This window comes from Xenopus tropicalis, chromosome 3 (assembly GCF_000004195.4).
Source record: "Xenopus tropicalis strain Nigerian chromosome 3, UCB_Xtro_10.0, whole genome shotgun sequence".
NCBI lineage: Eukaryota > Metazoa > Chordata > Amphibia > Anura > Pipidae > Xenopus > Xenopus tropicalis.
The window spans coordinates 7690155-7717979 of record NC_030679.2 but is presented as its reverse complement, the minus strand read 5'-3'; the positions used below and the strand labels follow the sequence as shown (position 1 = coordinate 7717979).

At 48.3% G+C, this 27825-nt stretch overlaps 1 protein-coding gene across 1 annotated transcript; it reads left to right on the top strand.

Moving 5' to 3' along the window:
* Positions 1-862: 862 nt before the first annotated feature.
* akr1d1 (aldo-keto reductase family 1, member D1) lies at positions 863-27825 on the top strand. Its single transcript, NM_001030438.1, has 9 exons — positions 863-974; positions 13726-13893; positions 20487-20603; positions 21064-21141; positions 21265-21387; positions 22426-22535; positions 25028-25193; positions 25715-25797; positions 27330-27825. Exons 1-9 carry the CDS (start codon positions 882-884, stop codon positions 27370-27372), a joined length of 981 nt encoding a protein of 326 aa, NP_001025609.1. The 5' UTR covers positions 863-881; the 3' UTR covers positions 27373-27825.

The following is a 27825-nucleotide window of genomic DNA, read 5'->3' as shown; positions in this document are numbered from 1 at the left end:
CTTTAATACAGTTCCTGATGTTGTGGTGACCCCCAACCATAAAATTATTCATAAGCCCATCAGAAATATGTGTTTTCCGATGGTCTTAGGCGACCCCTGTGAAAGGGTCGTTCCACCCCCAAAGGGTTCCCGACCCACAGTTTGAGAACCGCTGTTCTAGAGAGTATCGTGCTACACCTTGGCTCCACTAGTAGTTATGTGCTTTGGGTTTTTTGCCTTCTTACCCTGTCCTGGTTCTGTCCTGTTCATTAGGTTCTTTAGTTTGCTTTTGACTTGTCTTCTGACTTATCTTCTGAATTCCCTTCCTTGTCTGATGTACAGCGGTTCTAGATGTCATTGGTTCCCACAGCAAATTCAGTTAGGGCCCCATAGCATTCCGAAATTGAAGTGTTCTACCAAGTTATTGAGTTATTTAGCCCTGTAGATAGATGCGGTTTATATTGTACAAAATAGAATAATGTATCTTTTGTGAACTTCATATATTGCTGCTGAAGCTGCACGTTTTTGCAGAGGCTATCTGGTTGCTAGGGTGCAAATTACCCTAGAAACCAGGCATTGATTTGAATGAGTGAATGGAATATTTATTTCAAAGCAAATGCTCTGGGTTCCAAGAGAAACTGACAGCAGCACTGGGTCGGGGGGGATACACACAGTATTCAGTATTTACAGGGCTCCCCCTAATGTCTATAGGGCAGGCACGCAGCCATAGAGCATAGGTTCCCCCCACCACCTGACGATGGTTCCCTTCCCTACTCCACCCCAGCACTGTCCCTCCCATAGTTTCCTCCCTGTATCCCGCCCCCTGTGCCGGGTTAGTTATGAGCCTCCAGGTGCTCCCAGTGCTGAGTGTTCCTGGCTCCCTGTGGCACGGCAGCAGCAACATGGAACTGAGTGCCGAGCACCACCGGATCCCCCTCAATGATGGCAACTCCATCCCTGTGCTGGGACTGGGCACCTACTCCTCTCCCCGAACTGTAAGTACCAGCCAGCAACATGGGTACTAGTGAGGGGCAGTTGTCTTTAATTTAGTTGGGCATTTATATGACAGTCAGTAATAAGGGGGCATTTGGGCACAGACAATAATACGTACCGGTAGGGGCATTTGGGGCTGACACTTGCATCCCATTCAGTGCCAGCATCAGGTACACTGGGCATACAAAGTAGTGCTGCTATTTAAGCTTTGAGGTATATTCTGTGAGTTATTATTATTATTATTATTATTATATAGTAGTTATGGTAATGATTATAGTGACATTTGTGATGCCAGAGGAATGCCAAGCCCTGCGCTGTGTGCCCTGCTCTGTGTGCCCTGCTCTGTGTGCCCTGCGCTGTGTGCCCTGCGCTGTGTGCCCTGCTCTGTGTGCCCTGCGCTGTGTGCCCTGCGCTGTGTGCCCTGCGCTGTGTGCCTTGCGCTGTGTGCCCTGCGCTGTGTGCCCTGCGCTGTGTGCCCTGCTCTGTGTGCCCTGCGCTGTGCTGGCATTAAACCTTGTAATGATCATTTATAAGCATAATCTCTTCATAAATCATAGTCTCTGTCTTGCAGGGAACTGAGCCTCTCCCTTAGTGCCAGTCTCTCCTAGAGTGCACAGTCTCTCCCTTAGTGCCAGTCTCTCCTAGAGTGCGCGTTTCCACCTCCAGAGTGAACAGTCTTTCCTAGAGTGCAGGTTCTCTCCCATAGGGTTTCCTAGAGTGCAGGTTCTCTCCCATAGTGCCTATTGTCTCCCATGGGGCTCAGCCACCCCCATAGTGTACAGTCTCCCCCACAGTGCATGTACATAGTCTTTTCTAGTGTGCAAGTTTTCTCCTATATTGCTCAGTCTCCCCTATATTGCTCAGTCTCCCCTATATTGCTCAGTCTCCCCTATATTGCTCAGTCTCCCCTATATTGCTTAGTCTCCCCTATAATGCAGAGACTCCCCTATAATGCAGAGTCTCCCCTATAATGCTCAGTCTCCCCTATATTGCTCAGTCTCCCCTATATTGCTCAGTCTCCCCTATAATGCAGAGTCTCCCCTATAATGCTCAGTCTCCCCTATATTGCTCAGTCTCCCCTATATTGCTCAGTCTCCCCTATATTGCTCAGTCTCCCCTATATTGCTCAGTCTCCCCTATATTGCTCAGACTCCCTTATAATGCTCAGTCTCCCCTATATTGCTCAGTCTCCCCTATAATGCTCAGACTCCCCTATAATGCACAGTCTCCCCTATAATGCAGAGTCTCCCCTATATTGCTCAGACTCCCTTATAATGCTCAGTCTCCCCTATATTGCTCAGTCTCCCCTATAATGCTCAGTCTCCCCTATATTGCTCAGTCTCCCCTATAATGCTCAGTCTCCCCTATATTGCTCAGTCTCCCCTATATTGCTCAGTCTCCCCTATAATACACAGTCTCCCCTATAATGCAGAGTCTCCCCTATATTGCTCAGTCTCCCCTATAATGCACAGTCTCCCCTATAATGCACAGTCTCCCTTATAATGCTCAGTCTCCCCTATAATGCACAGTCTCCCCTATAATGCTCAGACTCCCCTATAATGCACAGTCTCCCTTATAATGCTCAGTCTCCCCTATAATGCACAGTCTCCCCTATATTGCTCAGACTCCCCTATAATGCACAGTCTCCCTTATAATGCTCAGTCTCCCCTATAATGCAGAGTCTCCCCTATATTGCTCAGACTCCCCTATAATGCTCAGTCTCCCCTATAATGCACAGTCTCCCCTATATTGCTCAGACTCCCCTATAATGCACAGTCTCCCCTATAATGCACAGTCTCCCCTATATTGCTCAGACTCCCCTATAATGCACAGTCTCCCTTATAATGCTCAGTCTCCCCTATATTGCTCAGTCTCCCCTATAATGCTCAGTCTCCCCTATATTGCTCAGACTCCCCTATAATGCACAGTCTCCCCTATATTGCTCAGTCTCCCCTATAATGCTCAGTCTCCCCTATATTGCTCAGTCTCCCCTATAATGCTCAGTCTCCCCTATATTGCTCAGTCTCCCCTATAATGCTCAGTCTCCCCTATAATGCTCAGTCTCCCCTATATTGCTCAGTCTCCCCTATAATGCTCAGTCTCCCCTATATTGCTCAGTCTCCCCTATAATGCTCAGTCTCCCCTATAATGCTCAGTCTCCCCTATAATGCACAGTCTCCCCTATATTGCTCAGTCTCCCCTATATTGCTCAGTCTCCCCTATAATGCTCAGTCTCCCCTATAATGCAGAGTCTCCCCTATATTGCTCAGTCTCCCCTATATTGCTCAGACTCCCCTATAATGCACAGTCTCCCCTATATTGCTCAGTCTCCCCTATAATGCTCAGTCTCCCCTATATTGCTCAGTCTCCCCTATAATGCACAGTCTCCCCTATAATGCTCAGTCTCCCCTATAATGCACAGTCTCCCCTATATTGCTCAGTCTCCCCTATATTGCTCAGTCTCCCCTATATTGCTCAGACTCCCCTATAATGCACAGTCTCCCCTATATTGCTCAGTCTCCCCTATAATGCTCAGTCTCCCCTATATTGCTCAGTCTCCCCTATAATGCACAGTCTCCCCTATAATGCTCAGTCTCCCCTATATTGCTCAGTCTCCCCTATAATGCACAGTCTCCCCTATATTGCTCAGTCTCCCCTATATTGCTCAGTCTCCCCTATAATGCTCAGTCTCCCCTATATTGCTCAGTCTCCCCTATATTGCTCAGACTCCCTCATAATGCTCAGTCTCCCCTATATTGCTCAGTCTCCCCTATAATGCTCAGTCTCCCCTATATTGCTCAGTCTCCCCTATAATGCTCAGTCTCCCCTATATTGCTCAGTCTCCCCTATAATGCTCAGTCTCCCCTATATTGCTCAGTCTCCCCTATATTGCTCAGACTCCCTTATAATGCTCAGTCTCCCCTATATTGCTCAGTCTCCCCTATATTGCTCAGTCTCCCCTATATTGCTCAGTACACAGCATAATCTCTACCACAGTCCCTAGTGGCCCCCCATTAGTTTTCAGTGCCCCCCATAGCTTCCCTAAGACCCCAAGGAGAGCTGCAGAGAATACAAGCCAGCGGGACCTGCCTGAATAGGATACAGTTTAGTTCATTACACAATGACAATAACATATAATAAATATATATATAATAAAGAGCAATGAAATGAGCACTGTGTGCCAGTGGCACAGCCAATATAGGGCTTTATTAGCCCCACGCTCTCCTATTACCAAGCACCACACACACCTCTCACTGCCGAATGCCTCTCTCCACGTGCCCAAGCAGCTTCCATAGCTGAAGAACAGAACTTATCATGAGCCCATTCACTGGCAGAACCAGACATGATAAAACACAAGTCATTCCTCCACGCATTTCGCAGCGTTTCTCTACTACCCCCCTCCCCAGGCAATCAATGAGCCACAATTCAATCCGGGCTAACATAGCAAGCACACAGCAAGCACTTGCCCCCCTCCCCGGTGGCTAACGCAGGGAATGTCTCCCATAATGAACTTGCTAATTCGATTAAAGTGACAGCTTACATAACATCATTTGAGTGTCCCTTTGCAGCCCATAATTTTATTGTGTACAGAATGACATTCAAATTACAGGTTACAAATGACATTCGCAGGAATTGGTGCTGGAGGTTTAGAACTTTCCTCCCACTGGATATTATTTTGTGTCGGTACAACGGGTTGGGAGAAGCAACCAGTGTGCTCAGGTAGCCCCCATTGTTAGAGAGGAGATTCCCTAAATGATCGTGGGTTTGGGGGGGATCAGCTTATGAGATATACTCCCAGTAGTTGTAGTGTGCACCCAATACCCAAGGGACTGGTAAAGGGGTGGGTAAGGGCCACAAAGGGAGACTGCTTTTGCAGGTTTGGGTGGGTCTATGGTCCAGTTACTGGAAATGCTATCCCAGCCCAGGGGGTCTGCATAGTGTTGCCACTAGTGATGGGCGAAATGTTTTGCCAGGCATGGATTCACGGCGAATTTCCATGTTTCATCATTGGCGGATTGTTTCGCGAAATGGATGAAAAAATTTGCAGTGGAAATGTCCGCCGTGGGTAATAGCCGTGGGCGACAAAAGAATAGCCACGGACGAAAAAAGAATAGCTGCGGGCAACAAAAGAATAGCTGCGGGCGACAAAAGAATAGCCGTGGGCGACAAAAGAATAGCCGTGCGACAAAAGAATAGCTGTGCGACAAAATAATAGCCGTGCGACAAAATAATAGCCGCGCGACAAAATAATAGCCGCGGGCGACAAAAGAATAGCCATGCGACGAAATAATAGCTGCGGGCGACAAAAGAATAGCCATGCGACGAAATAATAGCTGCGGGCGACAAAAGAATAGCCATGCGACGAAATAATGGCTGCAGGCGACAAAAGAATAGCCGCGCGACGAAATAATAGCCGCGGGTGACAAAATAACAACCGCAGGCGACAAAAGAATAGCCGCGGGCGACAAAAGAATAGCCATGGGCTGCACAACATTTTCGCCGTTTCACGAATTTTCCGCTGTTTTGCAGATCTTTCAAAAGATTCGCAAATTTTTCAGCGAAACGAAATGGAACAGATTCGCTCATCACTAGTTGCCACTTTTAGTCTTGGCAAAAAGAGGACAAGTGGGTGGGCCGATGACATTTGAGGTGGCTGAGAACATTGGGGGCAGAGCAGTGTTATTGGGGACAGATTGATGCCGTATGGGGGCTGGGTATTGACACGTGGGGGGGCATTTTCATGACCTATGGGGGATGTGACATCGGAGGTGGATATTGGCCAGATTTGTGTTTGGGTTACAATGATAAAATCTGGACAAACAGTTGCCCCAAGTAAAACCAAACCGTTTGTTCCAATACCTGACAGGCAACAACCCCAGAGCTACAACCAATGTAGGACCGGAGTACCTGGGGCCCAACCCCTGATCCCCGTCGCAGAGAAATCCCAGCCCTGCTAACCCCATTTTCTCCACACCCCCATCCCCACTAGTAAAGGTGCCCATATACGTGAAGATCCGCTCGCTTGGCTAGGTCGCCCGATATCCCCATCTATGGGTGGGCGATATCGGGGAACATGTAGGCTAATTCAATCGTTTGGCCTTGGGGCCATCGAATTATAATTGCGGCAATGGGGCAGTCGGTTCTGGGGCCACATCCCCGATCCTACTAAATCTTTTAACCTGCCTGATCGATATTTGGCCAATTTTAGGCCAGATATCAGTCGGGCATGCCCCTCGTTCCTGCCCATACACGGGCCGATAAGCTGCCGAATCTGTCCAAGGGACCCATATCGGCAGCTACAATCGGACCGTGTATGGGGACCTTTACTCCCTGCCATCTATCTAGTCAAAACTTAAAGATGGCCGTGCATTCCACTGTGGGAGCTGACAGGCAGCTGGGTTCAACAGGATCGGGGCCCACCAAGATTTTTCCCGGTATTCCGGCCACTTTGACCCTGGCTTCAACACAAGGCAGGAAGACCACAACTCCACTGCCTGCTCTTTGCCATCTTGGAAAAGTGCTGTATACTGATGTCTTCTTGGCAGGAGAGATCTTTTTACTTTCATCCCCTCATCTGATTTTTTAGAACTTAGTCAAAGTGAAGGTATTTGGGCTCAAGTGGGTGCAGACTTGATCATGTGAGTTGATCACTTCCATAGTCTCTCTAATAATGCTAGCTGGTTTCCTCAGGATCAACTTCGCCCAATCAAACTGTAAAGGAGACACGGGCCGATTGTAGCTGCCGATATGGGTCCCTTAGACCGGTTTGGCAGCTTAAAGGCCCGTGTAGGGGCAGCAACGACTGGCATGCCCGAAAATGGGCAGATCTCGATCGGGCAGGTTAAAAAATGTAGTCAGATCAAGGACCGCATTGGCTCGTTGATGCAGTCCCCGAACCGACTGTGCCCATTGCCGTCATTATAATTTGATTGTTTGCCCCCGGGCCCAAATGATCAAATTAGCCTAAATTTGCCTGATATCACCCCCCCATAGGTAGGGATATGGGGAGAAGATCTGCTTACTTGGCGACCTCACCAAGCGAGGGGATCTTAACGTGTATGGGCCACCTTAGGAGCTTTGGCTCATTCCTGGTACCTGAGAGACATTTTATCTCCTTGCACCTCAGTAAGTTGGCTCATATCTGGTATTCTAAAGTTCTCTAATCTCTGCCTAGATAAGTATGTTGGCCCCCATTGCCAAGATTTGTAGTCTATCCCATACAACAGGCACTTCACTTGAGGTCAGACGTTTGTTGTTGGTTGTAGAATAGCTTCTGCCATGGACATGCGTTGTCTCAGTCATTCTTCTTGGTCCTTCTTTGACCTTAGATTGAATATTGAAGATGAGAATTCTTACATAATTATAATGGCCTTGTTGTGGACAAATATTCTTCTCATCTACCCAGGGACGCTGCTGCCCGGGGCTAGTTGAGATACTCACCTCAGGAGGCAGCTCATCGGCCCATGTAAGGGCACTAACGACGGGCCTGCCCAACCGATATGTGGCCTGTGGCAGATATTGATCAGGCAGGTTAGAAAATTTAGTCGGATCGGGGACCTCATCGGCATGTTGATGAAATCGAATTAGCCTAAATTTGCCCGATATTGCCCATCCGTAGGTGGGGATATCGGGAGAAGATCCGCTCTCTTGGCGACCTTGCCAAGCGAGCAAATCTTAGCGTGTATGGCCACCTTAAGAGACAAAATGGCCTTCTGGTTTGATGTATCTATAGCAAGCCATATGGAGTCTAACCATTTCAACTGAACATAATAAAGATGGGCTGTACCATGGTGTTATTATAGATTCAGCTCATTGGCATTATTAGACCACTGCTCCTGGCGATGTTCCTACAATGACCTCAACAATCTTACAGACCTAATAGATACAACAAGGATCTTTCATTAATTTTGATTTAAAAGCTGATTTCTGGCCTGAATAGAGCTTTTTGGACATCCATATAGATAATAAGATCTGTAGTTATGGCCATTTGGTCTTTAATATGGACAATAACTGGCAGCTTGGTACAATGATCAGTTAGGACAAGAACATGTCCATATTCATCTCAGGACTCTTGTATGATCAGATAGTCCATAGCAACCAAGTCAAGTGGTGCATTAGAAACCACTGGACCCTTCTGAAAATCCAGATCGGGGCAGTAATCTGGGCAAAATGTTTAAAACATCGAGACTATCCCACCAACCCCAGGAAAGATCTCAATAAAGTCACAGTCTTGGGTATCATCTAATCTTCAACTTCTTCTGGGCCTGAAGCATCTCATGTGACTACAAGATCCTGATATGCAGTTTTGGTTTAAGGCAAAGTCCTTCTAAGCATTATTAGTTTTCTGCCCATCCCATCCTCAGGGCCTGCATGGAATTGGGTTAATTGTCTGGACTTACGCTCTGTTACATCACTAACTTATATACAAAGAGATACTAATATATACTCTACTACCCTGCAGCCCTGGCTGTTCCCAGTGGCTATTATCTCACAGCTACTATAGGCACCATCTCTCCCTACTATACCTGCTATCCCACAGCCCCAGTCCCTTCCCAGAGGCTATTATCCCCCCACTGCTACTATAGGCACCATCTCTCCCTACTATACCTGCTATCCCACAGCCCCAGTCCCTTCCCAGAGGCTATTATCCCCCCACTGCTACTATAGGCACCATCTCTCCCTACTATACCTGCTATCCCACAGCCCCCAGTCCCTTCCCAGAGGCTATTATCCCCCCACTGCTACTATAGGCACCATCTCTCCCTACTATACCTGCTATCCCACAGCCCCAGTCCCTTCCCAGAGGCTATTATCCCCCACTGCTACTATAGGCACCATCTCTCCCTACTATACCTGCCTATCCACAGCCCCAGTCCCTTCCCAGTGGCTATTATCTCACTGCTACTATAGGCACCATCTCTCCCTATTATACCTGCTATCCCACAGCCCCAGTCCCTTCCCAGAGGCTATTATCCCACTGCTACTATAGGCACCATCTCTCCCTACTATAACCTGCTATCCCACAGCCCCAGTCCCTTCCCAGAGGCTATTATCCCCCCACTGCTACTATAGGCACCATCTCTCCCTACTATACCTGCTATCCCACAGCCCCAGTCCCTTCCCAGAGGCTATTATCCCCACTGCTACTATAGGCACCATCTCTCCCCTACTATACCTGCTATCCCACAGCCCCAGTCCCTTCCCAGAGGCTATTATCCCACTGCTACTATAGGCACCATCTCTCCCTACTATACCTGCTATCCCACAGCCCCAGTCCCTTCCCAGAGGCTATTATCCCCCCACTGCTACTATAGGCACCATCTCTCCCTACTATACCTGCTATCCCACAGCCCCAGTCCCTTCCCAGAGGCTATTATCCCCCCACTGCTACTATAGGCACCATCTCTCCCTACTATACCTGCTATCCACAGCCCCAGTCCCTTCCCAGAGGCTATTATCCCCCCACTGCTACTATAGGCACCATCTCTCCCTACTATACCTGCTATCCCACAGCCCCAGTCCCTTCCCAGAGGCTATTATCCCACTGCTACTATAGGCACCATCTCTCCCTACTATACCTGCTATCCCACAGCCCCAGTCCCTTCCCAGAGGCTATTATCCCCCCACTGCTACTATAGGCACCATCTCTCCCTACTATACCTGCTATCCCACAGCCCCAGTCCCTTCCCAGAGGCTATTATCCCCCCACTGCTACTATAGGCACCATCTCTCCCTACTATACCTGCTATCCCACAGCCCCCAGTCCCTTCCCAGAGGCTATTATCCCACCGCTACTATAGGCACCATCTCTCCCTACTATACCTGCTATCCCACAGCCCCAGTCCCTTCCCAGAGGCTATTATCCCACTGCTACTATAGGCACCATCTCTCCCTACTATACCTGCTATCCCACAGCCCCAGTCCCTTCCCAGAGGCTATTATCCCCCCACTGCTACTATAGGCACCATCTCTCCCTACTATACCTGCTATCCCACAGCCCCAGTCCCTTCCCAGAGGCTATTATCCCCCCACTGCTACTATAGGCACCATCTCTCCCTACTATACCTGCTATTCCACAGCCCCAGTCCCTTCCCAGAGGCTATTATCCCCCCACTGCTACTATAGGCACCATCTCTCCCTACTATACCTGCTATCCCACAGCCCCAGTCCCTTCCCAGAGGCTATTATCCCCCCACTGCTACTATAGGCACCATCTCTCCCTACTATACCTGCTATCCCACAGCCCCAGTCCCTTCCCAGAGGCTATTATCCCCCCACTGCTACTATAGGCACCATCTCTCCCTACTATACCTGCTATCCCACAGCCCCAGTCCCTTCCCAGAGGCTATTATCCCCCCACTGCTACTATAGGCACCATCTCTCCCTACTATACCTGCTATCCCACAGCCCCAGTCCCTTCCCAGAGGCTATTATCCCCCCACTGCTACTATAGGCACCATCTCTCCCTACTATATCTGCTATCCCACAGCCCCAGTCCCTTCCCAGAGGCTATTATCCCCCCACTGCTACTATAGGCACCGTCTCTCCCTACTATATCTGCTATCCCACAGCCCCAGTCCCTTCCCAGAGGCTATTATCCCCCCACTGCTACTATAGGCACCATCTCTCCCTACTATACCTGCTATCCCACAGCCCCAGTCCCTTCCCAGAGGCTATTATCCCCCCACTGCTACTATAGGCACCATCTCTCCCTACTATACCTGCTATCCCACAGCCCCAGTCCCTTCCCAGAGGCTATTATCCCCCCACTGCTACTATAGGCACCATCTCTCCCTACTATACCTGCTATCCCACAGCCCCAGTCCCTTCCCAGAGGCTATTATCCCCCCACTGCTACTATAGGCACCATCTCTCCCTACTATATCTGCTATCCCACAGCCCCAGTCCCTTCCCAGAGGCTATTATCCCCCCACTGCTACTATAGGCACCGTCTCTCCCTACTATATCTGCTATCCCACAGCCCCAGTCCCTTCCCAGAGGCTATTATCCCCCCACTGCTACTATAGGCACCATCTCTCCCTACTATACCTGCTATCCCACAGCCCCAGTCCCTCCCCAGAGGCTATTATCCCCCCACTGCTACTATAGGCACCATCTCTCCCTACTATACCTGCTATCCCACAGCCCCAGTCCCTCCCCAGAGGCTATTATCTCAATGCTACTGTATGTGCTGCCTTTGTACTCAGGAGGTACATTTGTGGTGCATAATGTTCTCCTTTATGAATGACTTGGGCACGTGCTCCTGTTTAGATGCCCCTCCTCGCTATAAACGCATGGCTGTCACTGTGATTGTTGCAGGTCTCGTTTCAAACATATAATCTGGGTGTTGCCATGTGATGCTGTTCTCTGTTCATGATGTTCAGAAATGTGTATTTGTGTGGGTGTGAGGCAATTTAAGGGACATGGTGTTATCATGTTAATATTTCCCTTGTTTAAATATTTTCATTATGGTTTTTTTGCACTTAGTTTGGCTCCTAGTGTTTTTAAGCAGTGGCAAAACTATATATAGAGCAGGCCCCAGGCAGCAAGGCGGCTCTGTTATACAGATAGCTAGAATCTCAGCCATAAAGCAGGGCAGGACTGCTGCTTACAATGGGGGGATCAGATAGGATCTGTGCCACTGTGACAGAATGCTCTGTTATACAGATAGCTAGAATCTCAGCCATAAAGCAGGGCAGGACTGCTGCTTACAATGGGGGGATCAGATAGGATCTGTGCCACTGTGACAGAATGCTCTGTTATACAGATAGCTAGAATCTCAGCCATAAAGCAGGGCAGGACTGCTGCTTACAATGGGGGGATCAGATAGGATCTGTGCCACTGTGACAGAATGCTCTGTTATACAGATAGCTAGAATCTCAGCCATAAAGCAGGGCAGGACTGCTGCTTACAATGGGGGGGGGATCAGATAGGATCTGTGCCACTGTGACAGAATGCTCTGTTATACAGATAGCTAGAATCTCAGCCATAAAGCAGGGCAGGACTGCTGCTTACAATGGGGGGATCAGATAGGATCTGTGCCACTGTGACAGAATGCTCTGTTATACAGATAGCTAGAATCTCAGCCATAAAGCAGGGCAGGACTGCTGCTTACAATGGGGGGATCAGATAGGATCTGTGCCACTGTGACAGAATGCTCTGTTATACAGATAGCTAGAATCTCAGCCATAAAGCAGGGCAGGACTGCTGTTTAAAAAAACTCTCTGCTTCAGCATGAATAAATTGTCTCTTTACAGGGAGAACATCTCTCTCTGTGTCTCTGGCTGCTTCATGCTATTTCCGACTCATGAATATGTTCCTATTTGTCTCTTTCTGTGATGATCTGGTTTGGGCACGGCACCTCTTGATCCGCGAGTGACTTTGTTGGTGACACTCTGTTCTGAGAAAGGGGTGGTGTATTGCTGCCCTTAGGGAAGCTCTGTGGGCAGATCTAGACTGGCGAGTTCCCGCTGCCATCTCTCTCTGTTAGTGAGTAAGTCATTGTCACCGTCATTGCGAACAGACAGTTCCAGTTCAGATGATGTACCAAGCACTCTGCCCAGTCTGAGGATATTAAAAAGCCGGTGAAGCAAGTCTGGCCAATCTGTAGCGCCAGAGCTATTCAGCCCCAGCCAAACAGGACTGGCAAGCCAGACAGGGACCAGCTCACCCAAATGTGCAAATATACAGTATCTATATATATATATATAGCCTGTACAGAGATAGAGATACCATAAAACTATGGCACATAGGGATTCCCCTGTACTAAGCACAATTCAGCAGGAACAGCCCCCTAAGTTTGCTCATAGCCTGTACAGAGAGATACCATAAAACTATGGCACATAGGGATTCCCCTGTACTAAGCACAATTCAGCAGGAACAGCCCCCTAAGTTTGCTCATAGCCTGTACAGAGAGATACCATAAAACTATGGCACATAGGGATTCCCCTGTACTAAGCACAATTCAGCAGGAACAGCCCCCTAAGTTTGCTCATAGCCTGTACAGCGAGATCCCATAAAACTATGGCACATAGGGATTCCCCTGTACTAAGCACAATTCAGCAGGAACAGCCCCCTAAGTTTGCTCATAGCCTGTACAGAGAGATACCATAAAACTATGGCACATAGGGATTCCCCTGTACTAAGCACAATTCAGCAGGAACAGCCCCCTAAGTTTGCTCATAGCCTGTACAGCGAGATCCCATAAAACTATGGCACATAGGGATTCCCCTGTACTAAGCACAATTCAGCAGGAACAGCCCCCTAAGTTTGCCCATAGACTGTACAGAGAGATACCATAAAACTATGGCACATAGGGATTCCCCTGTACTAAGCACAATTCAGCAGGAACAGCCCCCTAAGTTTGCTCATAGCCTGTACAGAGAGATACCATAAAACTATGGCACATAGGGATTCCCCTGTACTAAGCACAATTCAGCAGGAACAGCCCCCTAAGTTTGCTCATAGCCTAATTTAAACTAATGCTATATAATATTTAAATTAAGTGGATTATATACCATGCAGAATGTTGGTGGGGTGTAATATAAAATAATATTGTTGATGTTATACAAGTTCTCCCTCAATATTACCAGATATTTTGGTGCCATTTAGCGCTTAAAGAGTTTTCTTGCTAAAACCTCCTGTCGCCATTAGTGATTGGTCGATTCTATTGTACTGGCCATGTGCTATAGGCCTTACCTTTGTATGTTCTCAACATGTGACTTTTGGTAACAATTGCCTGTTCTCTTACAGACACCCAAAGGAACCTGTCTGGAGGCAGTAAAACTGGCCATAGACCTTGGCTACCGACACATCGATGGGGCTTATGTATACTATAATGAGCATGAGGTTGGCCAGGCAATAAGGGAGAAGATCGCTGAGGGAAAGGTCAAACGAGAAGACATTTTTTACTGCGGCAAAGTAAGTGCCATCTTACCCAAAATCCCCCCCTAACTGGCCTTCAGGCTGGGCCCCCTTAGCCCATAACAAGGTTACAGATATATAGAAACATTGGGGTAACAGTCACCCCGCTATAGTTCCAGGGGTACCCAGGGCACAAATAAGCACTCACCCCAAATCCCCCCCTAACTGGCCTTCAGGCTGGGCCCCCTTAGCCCATAACAAGGTTACAGATATATAGAAACATTGGGGTAACAGTCACCCTGCTATAGTTCCAGGGGTACCCAAGGCACAAATAAGCACTCACCCCAAATCCCCCCTAACTGGCCTTCAGGCTGGGCCCCCTTAGCCCATAACAAGGTTACAGATATATAGAAACATTGGGGTAACAGTCACCCTGCTATAGTTCCAGGGGTACCCAGGGCACAAATAAGCACCCCAAATCCCCCCTAACTGGCCTTCAGGCTGGGCCCCCTTAGCCCATAACAAGGTTACAGATATATAGAAACATTGGGGTAACAGTCACCCCGCTATAGTTCCAGGGGTACCAGGGCACGAATACACACTCACCCAAATCCCCCCCTAACTGGCCTTCAGGCTGGGCCCCCTTAGCCCATAAACAAGGTTACAGATATATAGAAACATTGGGGTAACAGTCACCCCGCTATAGTTCCAGGGGTACCCAGGGCACAAATAAGCACTCACCCCAAATCCCCCCCTAACTGGCCTTCAGGCTGGGCCCCCTTAGCCCATAACAAGGTTACAGATATATAGAAACATTGGGGTAACAGTCACCCTGCTATAGTTCCAGGGGTACCCAGGGCACAAATAAGCACTCACCCCAAATCCCCCCCTAACTGGCCTTCAGGCTGGGCCCCCTTAGCCCATAACAAGGTTACAGATATATAGAAACATTGGGGTAACAGTCACCCCGCTATAGTTCCAGGGGTACCCAGGGCACAAATAAGCACTCACCCCAAATCCCCCCCTAACTGGCCTTCAGGCTGGGCCCCCTTAGCCCATAACAAGGTTACAGATATATAGAAACATTGGGGTAACAGTCACCCCGCTATAGTTCCAGGGGTACCCAGGGCACAAATAAGCACTCACCCCAAATCCCCCCCTAACTGGCCTTCAGGCTGGGCCCCCTTAGCCCATAACAAGGTTACAGATATATAGAAACATTGGGGTAACAGTCACCCTGCTATAGTTCCAGGGGTACCCAGGGCACAAATAAGCACTCACCCCAAATCCCCCCTAACTGGCCTTCAGGCTGGGCCCCCCTTAAGCCCATAACAAGGTTACAGATATATAGAAACATTGGGTAACAGTCACCCCGCTATAGTTCCAGGGGTACCAGGGCACAAATAAGCACTCACCCCAAATCCCCCCTAACTGGCCTTCAGGCTGGGCCCCCTTAGCCCATAACAAGGTTACAGATATATAGAAACATTGGGGTAACAGTCACCCCGCTATAGTTCCAGGGGTACCCAGGGCACAAATAAGCACTCACCCCAAATCCCCCCCTAACTGGCCTTCAGGCTGGGCCCCCTTAGCCCATAACAAGGTTACAGATATATAGAAACATTGGGGTAACAGTTATTCAAACACCGCATTAGCTCAGGGGGGGCTGAAGCCAGACAGTGACAGTTAGTAGAAGCTGGGAAATGTCAGCAGGCAGAACCCAATTGGAGAGAGAGAATAGAGTTGCGGATGGGGCCCTGGGGGTATCACTAGGCTATAGCTATTCTCGCAGCTGGTTAAATAAATCCCGTATTTTCGGAATGCCTGGGAATTGGATAATTCCCCTGATATAGAATGGGAATGTGATCCGTTATTATTGTGTTGCATCTGTAGAACACATTATACAGAGAACAGAGAACAGAGAAGCTTCCCAAACACAAACAGCCCTCCCCTGAAAGGTTAAATAGACTTGTTTACCCTCGCCCTGACATCTTACTGGTAGGGGTTCAAATCTATAGAGTTTCACGTTTAATATGGTGTATTTGTTATTGCCGACCAATGGAACGGTTGCTCAGAGCAGGTAAAGGTGAACTTCCCCTTTAATGCTTGGTAAATGGATTTGTTCCGTTTGTTTCATGGAGATTTGGGTGCAACGTTGCCCTCGGTCACTCCAGCTCCATAAATAATCTTATCAATCAGCGCATTTCCATTTTAAACTAGAACTAATAGCAAAAAGTATATGGCTAGAAATGTTTATATAGTGAATTTTCTGTATCATCCAGGACTGGGGAGGGCAGAATAGGAAGAGGCTTAGGGTGCAGCTGCTGGGGGGGGGGGGGGCAAGGGTGGCCAGGAGAGGTCCTTGCCAGTGAGGTTGTTGCAGGAGGACTAATAGGATCCAGGACTTCCCTTCGGGCCCAGTGACCTCTTGGCCTGGCTTGGACTTTGTTAGGCCACTTTTTGCATCCCTAGGCCCGAGCCTCCAGGGCACAGGGGAGACAGTTGTCCTGGGCCCGGGCGATCGTCGCTTTAAAGCCCGGCTGTGCTACAGTTTTTTTGCTCGGGCCCCCTTTAAAGAATGATGGTCCCTGTCATTGGTGGTCAGCAGGTAATTGGACTGATTGTGCCCCTGCGTATGCGTGACGTCAGTATACATGTGCCGATGCAGCGGGGGAAATACTAACAGGACACAGCCAGAGCCAGAAGCAGGAGGTCACTGGGGGGGGGAGAAGGGGGAGCTGGATGATGCTGGGGGGGGGAGCTGGAGGATGCTGGGGGGAGCTGGAGGAAGCTGGGGGAGCTGGAGGATGCTTCGGGGGAGCTGGAGGATGCTGGAGGGGGAGCTGGGGGGAGCTGGAGGATGCTTGGAGGGGCTGGAGGATGCTGGGGGGAGCTGGAGGATGCTGGGGGGGAGCTGGAGGATGCTTGTGGGGCTGGAGGATGCTTGGGGGGGCTGGAGGATGCTGGGGGGAGCTGGAGGATGCTGGGGGGGAGCTGGAGGATGCTTGCGGGGCTGGAGGATGCTTGGGGGGGCTGGAGGATGCTGGGGGGAGCTGGAGGATGCTGGGGGGGAGCTGGAGGATGCTGGAGGGGGAGCTGGAGGATGCTGGGGAGGACTCTGGGGGGAGCTGGAGGACATAGGGGGGAGCAGGAAGCAGCGGGGAGCAGGCCATAGTATGAGGACACTGGCGGAGGACCAGCAATGTTTTAGCGGGCCCTGGGCTGGCTAGGAATGTTTTAGTGACCCTTGCACCAATGCAAAATGTAACCCCTGGTTACCAATGTTTTAGGGGGGCCCTGGCTACCAATGTCTGTGTGGCCTGTACTAATGGGAGGGGTCATTGGGGGAGGAGCCATTGGGGGGCAGGGTGTGGGAGGAGGGGGGGCCCAGAAAAGTTTGTTGCGAGGGGCCTTGTGCCACTCATCCCAATATCCCACCCTCCCATTTCCCTTGCCCAGTCTGCCTATTTCCCAACCCCATGTTTTCATCACCACGCAGACCTGTCAATGCCCCCCCTATTTTCTGACTCCCTCCCCGGTCTCCCATCACTCCACCTCATTCCCCCAGTTTTCTAGCTTCATTAGAAAATTGGGGGAAATACCGCAAAGCCCCCAGTAGTATTATTCAGTAAATTGCCCCCCGGTGCTGTCATCACCGCCCCCACCCAAAGGCTAGTATAATGCTGGCCAAAAGGTAGCAACCTTAGGTGTAATATATATATATATACTGTATATTGTGAGTCAGTCTGTAAGCTCAGGTACTTAGGTTAGGGTTAGCAGCCCGGGCAGAAGGGAAGGTGGGGGCTACTAGAGGCATCTTCAATGGCAACAACTAAAGAGCTGTGGTAGCCTCGGGCTGGTAAAATAGCCTAGAATATAATGTTGCATTTCTAGCCAACTCTTTGCTCTAGTTCTCCTTTAAGAAACACCCTAGTTCATTCCATGTTGGAAGGACTCCTGGTCCCAGTCAAGTTCTCATGTTCCAAGCGCTGTCTCCGCTATGGGGCCCCTCAAAATGTTGGCGCTTTCCCCTTGGATTCCGGCCACGGACACAAATGAAGCAGTGGTTTCTATACTTTGTGCCTTGATGAGGGGATTTGTTTCCTTAGCGCTGATGAAATATGAATCAAACCTGGGGGGGGGGGTATGTGGTTATTTCAGAGCAGCAGAATTAATTCTTTACAAAATCTGCTCTCTATTCCCGGCCACATCTGAACTGCATTACCCACATAACCGCCATTTATAGGCAGCAACGTTTTCTATTGGCCGCGGTCGAGCGAAGGTTTCCAAGCCGCTGTTGTATACGGTTTCTCTTATGTAATATATTAGAGAGGTTTATTTAATAGGCTTTCTTTTATAATTCATTTATTGGTCTCTGTATAGCAGCAGCAGCAGCAGGAGCGACCCTTGCGCCCCAAAGGAGAAAAGGGGTGTAAAATGGCCGCCTTCCAGCTGTGCTTCCACCTCCTTTCCTAGATAGTGTCTCTGCAACAGGGGCAGCTCTGAATCAGCTCTGGTGTAGCTGGGGCCCAGCAGGTACCCAAGTCAAGGGCCCAAGCACCCAGCCTCTGCTACACCAGGAGAAAAATAAAAAATGGCCGTGTGTTCCACAGTTGAATGCACAGCCATCTTTACTTCTGTTGTGCACTGGTAGCTGTTTGCAAGCAGGTAGCAGGGTCCAACATGATCGGGGCCCGCTGGGATTTTTTCCAGTAACCTGGTGGGGCAGTTGGAACCTGGTTTCAGAGTTCTGATCAGGGTTGGACTGGGGGGTGCAGGCCCCATCAGGGCTGCTGCCCCAGGGTCCCTGCGGGTGCCCCTACCGACCGTGTCCCCCGCACCCCCTTAACCCCCCGCAGGGGCTCTCGCTGAGCCTCCCTTGCCCCCCGCTGAGCCTCCCTAACCCCCCACAGGGCCCCCCACCCAATGTCTCCCCCTGAGCGCGCATAAGTTTTACCCAGCCCCTGCTACACCAGGAGAAAAAAATAAAAATGGCCGTGTGTTCCACAGTGGAATGCACAGCCATCTTTACTTCTGTTGTGCACTGGTAGCTGTTTGCAAGCAGGTAGCAGGGTCCAACATGATCGGGGCCCGCTGGGATTTTTTCCAGTAACCCGGTGGGCCACTTGGAACCTGGTTTCAGAGTTCTGATCAGGGTCGGACTGGGGGTGCAGGCCCCAGGGTCCCTGCGGGTGCCCCCACCAGCCGCGTCCCCTGCACCCCCTAACCCCTGCAGGGGCTCCCGCTGAGCCTCCCTTTCCCTCCTGCAGGGGCCCCTGCTGAGCCTCCCTAACCCCCCACAGGGTCCCCCACCCAATGTCCTCCCCTGAGTGTGCATAAGTTTAACACATCAGGGGAGGAGCAGTTGGCAGGGGGGGCACCGGTAAGGGTTGTGTCTGGGTTGCCGGGGCCCACTAGGGCCGGTACCCACCGGGTTTTTTCCCAGTGTCCTGGCGGCCCAGTCCGACGCTGGTTCTGATATCCAGAAGATAGTTTTGAACCACACAGCCCATGTGAAAAATACACTGTCCAGTTTAAACCAAGATAAGGGCAACCCTAGTGCTGAACCTTTGTACTGGTAGCCATGGCTGGCCAAGAGGTTCTTTGACCCAAGACAAGTACATCTGCCCTGAGTCCTACTCATCCCTACTTCTGGCCCCAAGCACTAACAAACTCCCCAGCAAGTAAATAAAAAGTATACCCCATGAAAATCACAACAGTATCCCATTAAATATTACCTGCCCCTATGGCAGTGATCCCCAACCAGTGGCTCGGGGGCAACATGTTGCTCCCCAACCCCTTGGATGTTGCTCTCAGTGCCCCCAAACCAGGGAGTTATTTTTGAATTCCTGACTTGGGGGCAAGTTTTGGTTGAATAAAAACAAGATTTCCTACCAAATAAAGCCCCTGTAAGCTGATAGGGTGCATAGAGGCCCCTAATAGCCAATCACAGCCCTTATTTGGCTCCTCCATGAACTTTTATGGTGCTTGTGTTGCTCCCCAAGTCTTTTTACATTTGACTGTGGCTCATGAGTAAGAAAGGTTGGGGACCCCTGCGTTAGGGCAACAGAGTGGGGGTGCTGAGCACGTACCCCTTTTTGCCTGCCTTCCTCTAGGACCATTGGAGGTATATTACAGTGATAGCAATGACAGGAATCAAAGCTGCAGGGGTCAGTTTCTGACCCTAAATGCCGACCCATGATTATTTATATGCATTTTTCATGACATACTTATTATGTTGTTCACTGTGGACCTAATAAGGTTAACTTTTAGTATGTCAATTAAATAATCTTGATTATTTTTTTTTTAATTATTTGCCCTTTTCTTCTTTCCAACTTTCAAATGGGGGTCACTGACCCCAGCAGCCAACAAACTATTGCTCCGTGAGGCTTTGGTATTATTGTTATTCTTACTTTTTTTTTTCTATTCTGGTCCTCTCCTATTTATATAGCAGCCTCTCATTCAATTCACTTCCTGGTTGCCAAGATAATTTGGACCCTAGCAACCAGATAACTGCTGAAATTCCAATTCCTTTATCAAAGATTAAATATAAAAAATGAAGATAAAAAATAATCGTGCTCTATTTAATGATTTATGGGGTTAATAAATCACAATTGAATCGTAATTAAGGTTGGAAACGTGTATTTCAGCTTTGGAACACGTGCCATCCGCCGGAACTTGTGCGGCCGACATTGGAGAAGACGCTAAAGACGCTCCAGTTGGATTACGTGGATCTGTATATCATCGAGCTGCCGATGGCTTTCAAGGTGACAAAGAGCAGATACATAATGACAAAATCTGTGTCCTATAGTCATTACTTTGAGTTCTTCCCTCAAAGGGAAACTAAACCTTAACAAAGAATTATTCTACATGAACTTCTGCACCAACCCAATGACAGTCTGAAGTTGTTCCCATTAGCCCCCCATTTTCTTTTCTGCTGATTCCCAGCACATACTCTGGGCTGCACTTACCAGCTTAGCTTCCCCACAGCAGCCCACTGAGCACGTGCAGAGCCACTGACACACAAAAGATGGCCGAACAAGATCCAAGAAGGGGAGCTGCTGGGGGCTGTAATTACAGTTATAGAGCTTCTGCACCTCTGGGCTGATACAGTTTATAAAATATAGCATTTATAAATATACCCGACATATTATTATACATTGAGGTCATGTGGTTATTGGGTTCAGCTGATTTTTACTTAGTTGCCACTTCTCTCTCTCTTTACAGCCTGGGGATGAAATCTACCCACGGGATGCGAACGGAAAATATCTGTATCACAAGACAGATCTGTGTGCAACATGGGAGGCAAGTGATAAAGTCAATTTATGAAGCATCGAGGGGATGCTGAAGTCCATCAGTCTTTATTGTCCCCTTGAGGGCTGGTGAGAATGTGGCTAATCTGGTTATGTTCCCCCACTGGTATTTCAGGCGCTGGAGGAATGCAAAGATGCCGGACTGGTCAAATCCATTGGGGTCTCCAACTTCAACCGCCGGCAACTGGAGCTGATCCTTAATAAGCCTGGGCTGAAATATAAACCTGCCACCAACCAGGTATGGCGCTACTGAGCTGGTATATATAATTTGTATCTCCATACCTTAAGTCTACTAAAAAATCAATAAAACATTAATCAAACCCAATAGGGCTGTTCTGCCCCCAATAAGGGGTAATTATATCTTAGTTGGGATCAAGTACAGGTACTGTTTTATTATTACAGAGAAAAGGGAATCATTTAACCATTAAATAAACCCAATAGGGCTGTTCTGCCCCAATAAGGGGTAATTATATCTTAGTTGGGATCAAGTACAGGTACTGTTTTATTATTACAGAGAAAAGGGAATCATTTAACCATTAAATAAACCCAATAGGGCTGTTCTGCCCCCAATAAGGGGTAATTATATCTTAGTTGGGATCAAGTACAGGTACTGTTTTATTATTACAGAGAAAAGGGAATCATTTAGCCATGAAATAAACCCAATAGGGCTGTTCTGCCCCCAATAAGGGGTAATTATATCTTAGTTGGGATCAAGTACAGGTACTGTTTTATTATTACAGAGAAAAGGGAATCATTTAACCATTAAATAAACCCAATAGGGCTGTTCTGCCCCAATAAGGGGTAATTATATCTTAGTTGGGATCAATTACAGGTACTGTTTTATTATTACAGAGAAAAGAGAATCATTTAACCATGAAATAAACCCAATAGGGCTGTTCTGCCCCCAATAAGGGGTAATTATATCTTAGTTGGGATCAAGTACAGGTACTGTTTTATTATTACAGAGAAAAAGAAAATCTGTTTTAAAATTCTGAATTATTTGATTAAAATGGAGTCTATGGGAGACGGGCTTTCCGTAATTTGGAGCTTTCTGGATAACGGGTTTCCGGATAAGGGATCCCATACCTGTATTACTTAAAGCGGCAGTCCTGAGTTTATCCAGCCACACCTTTGCCATTGGGGTGAATAAATGGATATAGTGCAGTTTGGCCATATATGAAGATGTGAACTATTTCATGAAAAATAGACAGGCTAAGTACAGATGTATATGTAAGAAACAGTCGTATGACCTTCTTTGTCTTCTGTCTGGGGATAGGTTGAATGTCACCCATACTTCACTCAGCCCAAACTGCTGGAGTTCTCCGGCCAACATGACATTGTGACTGTGGGATACAGTCCTATTGGGACCTGCCGTGATGAAACATGGTGAGTTATTATAAGCCAGAAGCTTCACCCACCCAGCCTGAAGGCTATTTAGGGTGAGATTTGGGGTGAGTCCTGGGTACCCCTGGAACTATAGCGGGGTGACTGTTACCCCAATGTTTCTATATATCTGTAACCTTGTTATGGGCTAAGGGGGCCCAGCCTGAAGGCCAGTTAGGGGGGGATTTGGGGTGAGTGCTTATTTGTGCCCTGGGTACCCCTGGAACTATAGCGGGGTGACTGTTACCCCAATGTTTCTATATATCTGTAACCTTGTTATGGGCTAAGGGGGCCCAGCCTGAAGGCCAGTTAGGGGGGGATTTGGGGTGAGTGCTTATTTGTGCCCTGGGTACCCCTGGAACTATAGCGGGGTGACTGTTACCCCAATGTTTCTATATATCTGTAACCTTGTTATGGGCTAAGGGGGCCCAGCCTGAAGGCCAGTTAGGGGGGATTTGGGGTGAGTGCTTATTTGTGCCCTGGGTACCCCTGGAACTATAGCGGGGTGACTGTTACCCCAATGTTTCTATATATCTGTAACCTTGTTATGGGCTAAGGGGGCCCAGCCTGAAGGCCAGTTAGGGGGGGATTTGGGGTGAGTGCTTATTTGTGCCCTGGGTACCCCTGGAACTATAGCAGGGCGACTGTTACCCCAATGTTTCTATATATCTGTAACCTTGTTATGGGCTAAGGGGGCCCAGCCTGAAGGCCAGTTAGGGGGGGATTTGGGGTGCTTATTTGTGCCCTGGGTACCCCTGGAACTATAGCGGGGTGACTGTTACCCCAATGTTTCTATATATCTGTAACCTTGTTATGGGCTAAGGGGGCCCAGCCTGAAGGCCAGTTAGGGGGGGATTTGGGGTGAGTGCTTATTTGTGCCCTGGGTACCCCTGGAACTATAGCGGGGTGACTGTTACCCCAATGTTTCTATATATCTGTAACCTTGTTATGGGCTAAGGGGGCCCAGCCTGAAGGCCAGTTAGGGGGGGATTTGGGGTGAGTGTTTATTTGTGCCCTGGGTACCCCTGGAACTATAGCGGGGTGACTGTTACCCCAATGTTTCTATATATCTGTAACCTTGTTATGGGCTAAGGGGGCCCAGCCTGAAGGCCAGTTAGGGGGGATTTGGGGTGAGTGCTTATTTGTGCCCTGGGTACCCCTGGAACTATAGCAGGGTGACTGTTACCCCAATGTTTCTATATATCTGTAACCTTGTTATGGGCTAAGGGGGCCCAGCCTGAAGGCCAGTTAGGGGGGGATCTGGGGTGAGTGCTTATTTGTGCCCTGGGTACCCCTGGAACTATAGCAGGGCGACTGTTACCCCAATGTTTCTATATATCTGTAACCTTGTTATGGGCTAAGGGGGCCCAGCCTGAAGGCCAGTTAGGGGGGGATTTGGGGTGCTTATTTGTGCCCTGGGTACCCCTGGAACTATAGCGGGGTGACTGTTACCCCAATGTTTCTATATATCTGTAACCTTGTTATGGGCTAAGGGGGCCCAGCCTGAAGGCCAGTTAGGGGGGATTTGGGGTGAGTGCTTATTTGTGCCCTGGGTACCCCTGGAACTATAGCGGGGTGACTGTTACCCCAATGTTTCTATATATCTGTAACCTTGTTATGGGCTAAGGGGGCCCAGCCTGAAGGCCAGTTAGGGGGGGATTTGGGGTTAGTGCTTATTTGTGCCCTGGGTACCCCTGGAACTATAGCAGGGTGACTGTTACCCCAATGTTTCTATATATCTGTAACCTTGTTATGGGCTAAGGGGGCCCAGCCTGAAGGCCAGTTAGGGGGGGATTTGGGGTGAGTGCTTATTTGTGCCCTGGGTACCCCTGGAACTATAGCAGGGCGACTGTTACCCCAATGTTTCTATATATCTGTAACCTTGTTATGGGCTAAGGGGGCCCAGCCTGAAGGCCAGTTAGGGGGGGATTTGGGGTGCTTATTTGTGCCCTGGGTACCCCTGGAACTATAGCGGGGTGACTGTTACCCCAATGTTTCTATATATCTGTAACCTTGTTATGGGCTAAGGGGGCCCAGCCTGAAGGCCAGTTAGGGGGGGATTTGGGGTGAGTGCTTATTTGTGCCCTGGGTACCCCTGGAACTATAGCGGGGTGACTGTTACCCCAATGTTTCTATATATCTGTAACCTTGTTATGGGCTAAGGGGGCCCAGCCTGAAGGCCAGTTAGGGGGGGATCTGGGGTGAGTGCTTATTTGTGCCCTGGGTACCCCTGGAACTATAGCGGGGTGACTGTTACCCCAATGTTTCTATATATCTGTAACCTTGTTATGGGCTAAGGGGGCCCAGCCTGAAGGCCAGTTAGTGGGGGGATTTGGGGTGAGTGCTTATTTGTGCCCTGGGTACCCCTGAAACTATAGCAGGGTGACTGTTACCCCAAAGTATCTATATATCTGTAACCCTGTGGAGGGCAACAAGTTTGGAAAATCCTGTCTTTAATATATCTTGATTCTAGATGAATGTTCTTCTTTCTCCAGGGTCAATGTGTCTTCCCCTCCTCTCTTGAAAGACCCTCTTCTCAATGCCATTGGCAAGAAGTACAACAAGACTGCAGCCCAAGTAGCCCTGCGCTTCAATGCACAAAGGGGAGTCGCTGTTATCCCAAAGAGTTTTAACCCGGACAGAATCAAAGAAAACTTTCAGGTGAGTCTGGAATGAAAGTTCTCCAACCCCCCCAACTTGTGTTTAGTGGATATCCTCTTGGCAGCACTGGTGAGGCTGTAGGAATTTCCAGTTGACCTTATCCTTGGGTCCCTATTGTTCTTTTCCATCGTCTGTGGCCCCGTCGGAATTGAAGAGATGCCACCAATGCGGCACGGCATGATCGTATTTCACCTTCATGGTTCCCGCCACTCTCCAGTGAGTTGGATTTGCCGACTATCAAAACAATTCTCTCGAGTTATTCATCTATGATATTGTTCCGTTCCTGCCAATTGCCAGTGTGCCGTGCCAGTTTTTTTTTCTGTGCTATAAATTGATTTAATTATTTACTAGGATAAGTGCCCTGGGTAGGTGCAAGGTCATAGCAAAGTTCATGGCTGAAAGTCAAACAAATAAAACTGTTCTGACGCGAGTGACTTGAGTACAAACCTATGTCGGTTCCTTTCCTATTACCATGGGATTTTATACAGAAAATTCTTATTAAATCACCCTTCTTTCTACAGATCTTTGACTTCAGTCTGACGGACAAGGAGATGAAGGACATTGAGGCCCTGAACAAGAATGTCCGCTATGTGGAGTTGTTAATGTAAGTGATATCGAACCTGCTGAAGCTGATTTTTATAAGGTTTTGGCCATGCCCACATCCTGCGTCAACCATTACTGGTTAATGGTAGGACCATACCTGGTGCTCTATACTTCTGGGCCCAACTGTCCTCTTCTAATGGGCCAATGGTTCCTTTAGTATTAAGGCCCTGGATGTACTGTGATTAGATCTACCCTTGCTAAGTTCTGAGCAGCCATCTTTTCTGTCAGATGGAACCCAATAGCCCAGCCACCAAATGTCTTCAGACAAGGTTTTTGGCCATATCCACATCATGGTTACCCTCAAACCAGGCTCAGTAACACCCTGACTATAACCTTGTTCCATACAAGCTGGGTATGTTAATACAACATATGGGACGAGTGACGTCTTCTAGGTGGGCCCATTAGTTATTAGACAGAGAACCTCATTCTTTAGATGGTTGCCATTGGCACAGTATAATGGTAGGACCATACCTGGTGCTCTATACTTCTGGGCCCAAGTGTCCTCTTCTAATAGGCCAATGGTTCCTTTATCATTAATACAACATATGGGAAGAGTAACGTCTTATAGGTGGGCCCTTATTAGTTATTAGACAGAGAACCTGATTCTTCGGATGGTTGTCACTGGTACAGCATAATGGTAGGACCATACCTGGTGCTCTATACTTCTGGGCCCAACTGTCCTCTTCTAATGGGCCAATAGTTCCTTTATTATTAAGGCCCTGGTTTTACTGTGATTAGATCTGCCCTTGCTAAGTTCTGAGCAGCCATCTTTACGGCTTTTTCTGTCAGATGGAACCCCCTATGCCAGCCACCCAATGTCTTCAGACAAGGTTTTTGGCCATGGCCACATTATGAGTCAACCATTACTGGTTACCCTCAAACCAGGCTCAGTAACACCCTGACCATAACCTTTTTCCATACAAGCCGGGTATGTTAATACAACATATGGGTTGAGTAATGTCTTATAGGTGGGCCCTTATTCGTTATTAGACAGAGAACCTGATTCTTTGGATGGTTGCCACTGTCACAGAATAATGGTAGGACCATTCCTGGTGCTCTATACTTCTGGGCCCAACTGTCCTCTTCTAATGGGCCAATGGTTCCTTTATCATTAATACAACATATGGGAAGAGTAACGTCTTATAGGTGGGCCCTTATTAGTTATTAGACAGAGAACCTGAATCTTCGGATGGTTGTTACAGCATAATGGTAGGACCATACCTGGTGCTTTATACTTCTGGGCCCAACTGTCCTCTTCTAATGGGCCAATAATTCCTTTATCATTAAGGCCCTGGATGTACTGTGATTAGATCTACCCTTGCTAAGTTCTCAGCAGCCATCTTTACTACAGATGGAACCCCATAGCCCAGCCACCATTTGTCTACAGCTAGGGGTGCCTTATTATGGACTTCTGTTTGTATGTAAGGTCAAATGATGGCTACAATGGAGAACTAGGTGCCCCATCCTATCACGACTTCAAGTGGTCAGCAACCACTAACTAACTAACAACTAAGTGTAACTGCTTTGTTACAGGTGGAGTGACCACCCAGAGTACCCCTTCAAGGATGAATACTGAGGGGGGTATATTCTACTTTTACCCTCACAAAACCATCTACCGTGGCTCCTCCTCATTGATCCGAAGTGGAAGGAATATTTGGAGACCCTGGTGCCTGTATCAGACACAATAATAGATACAGACTAATTAATTTGGACGGACTCGAACAGGCATTTTTTTTATTAATGCCCCTGGAGGTGGCAACAGCGCAGTTTTATTCTACTATATTTAATTTTTTAAACGGATAAAGAAACCTAATATGCCTCTATCTCCCTATCTTTCTTTTGTATCACCATAGTCCATAGAATGATAGAAATGTATATTACTAGCTTTACTTCTTACAGTGGGAGGTTTACAGCTAATTATTATTATTAGCTTTAGAGTATTTACTGCCCAAATAAATAAAGTACCCAAATACCCTCATGTTCTAATTTGCCCCTTATGTTTTTCTAATGTAAAATACTATGAACGAAA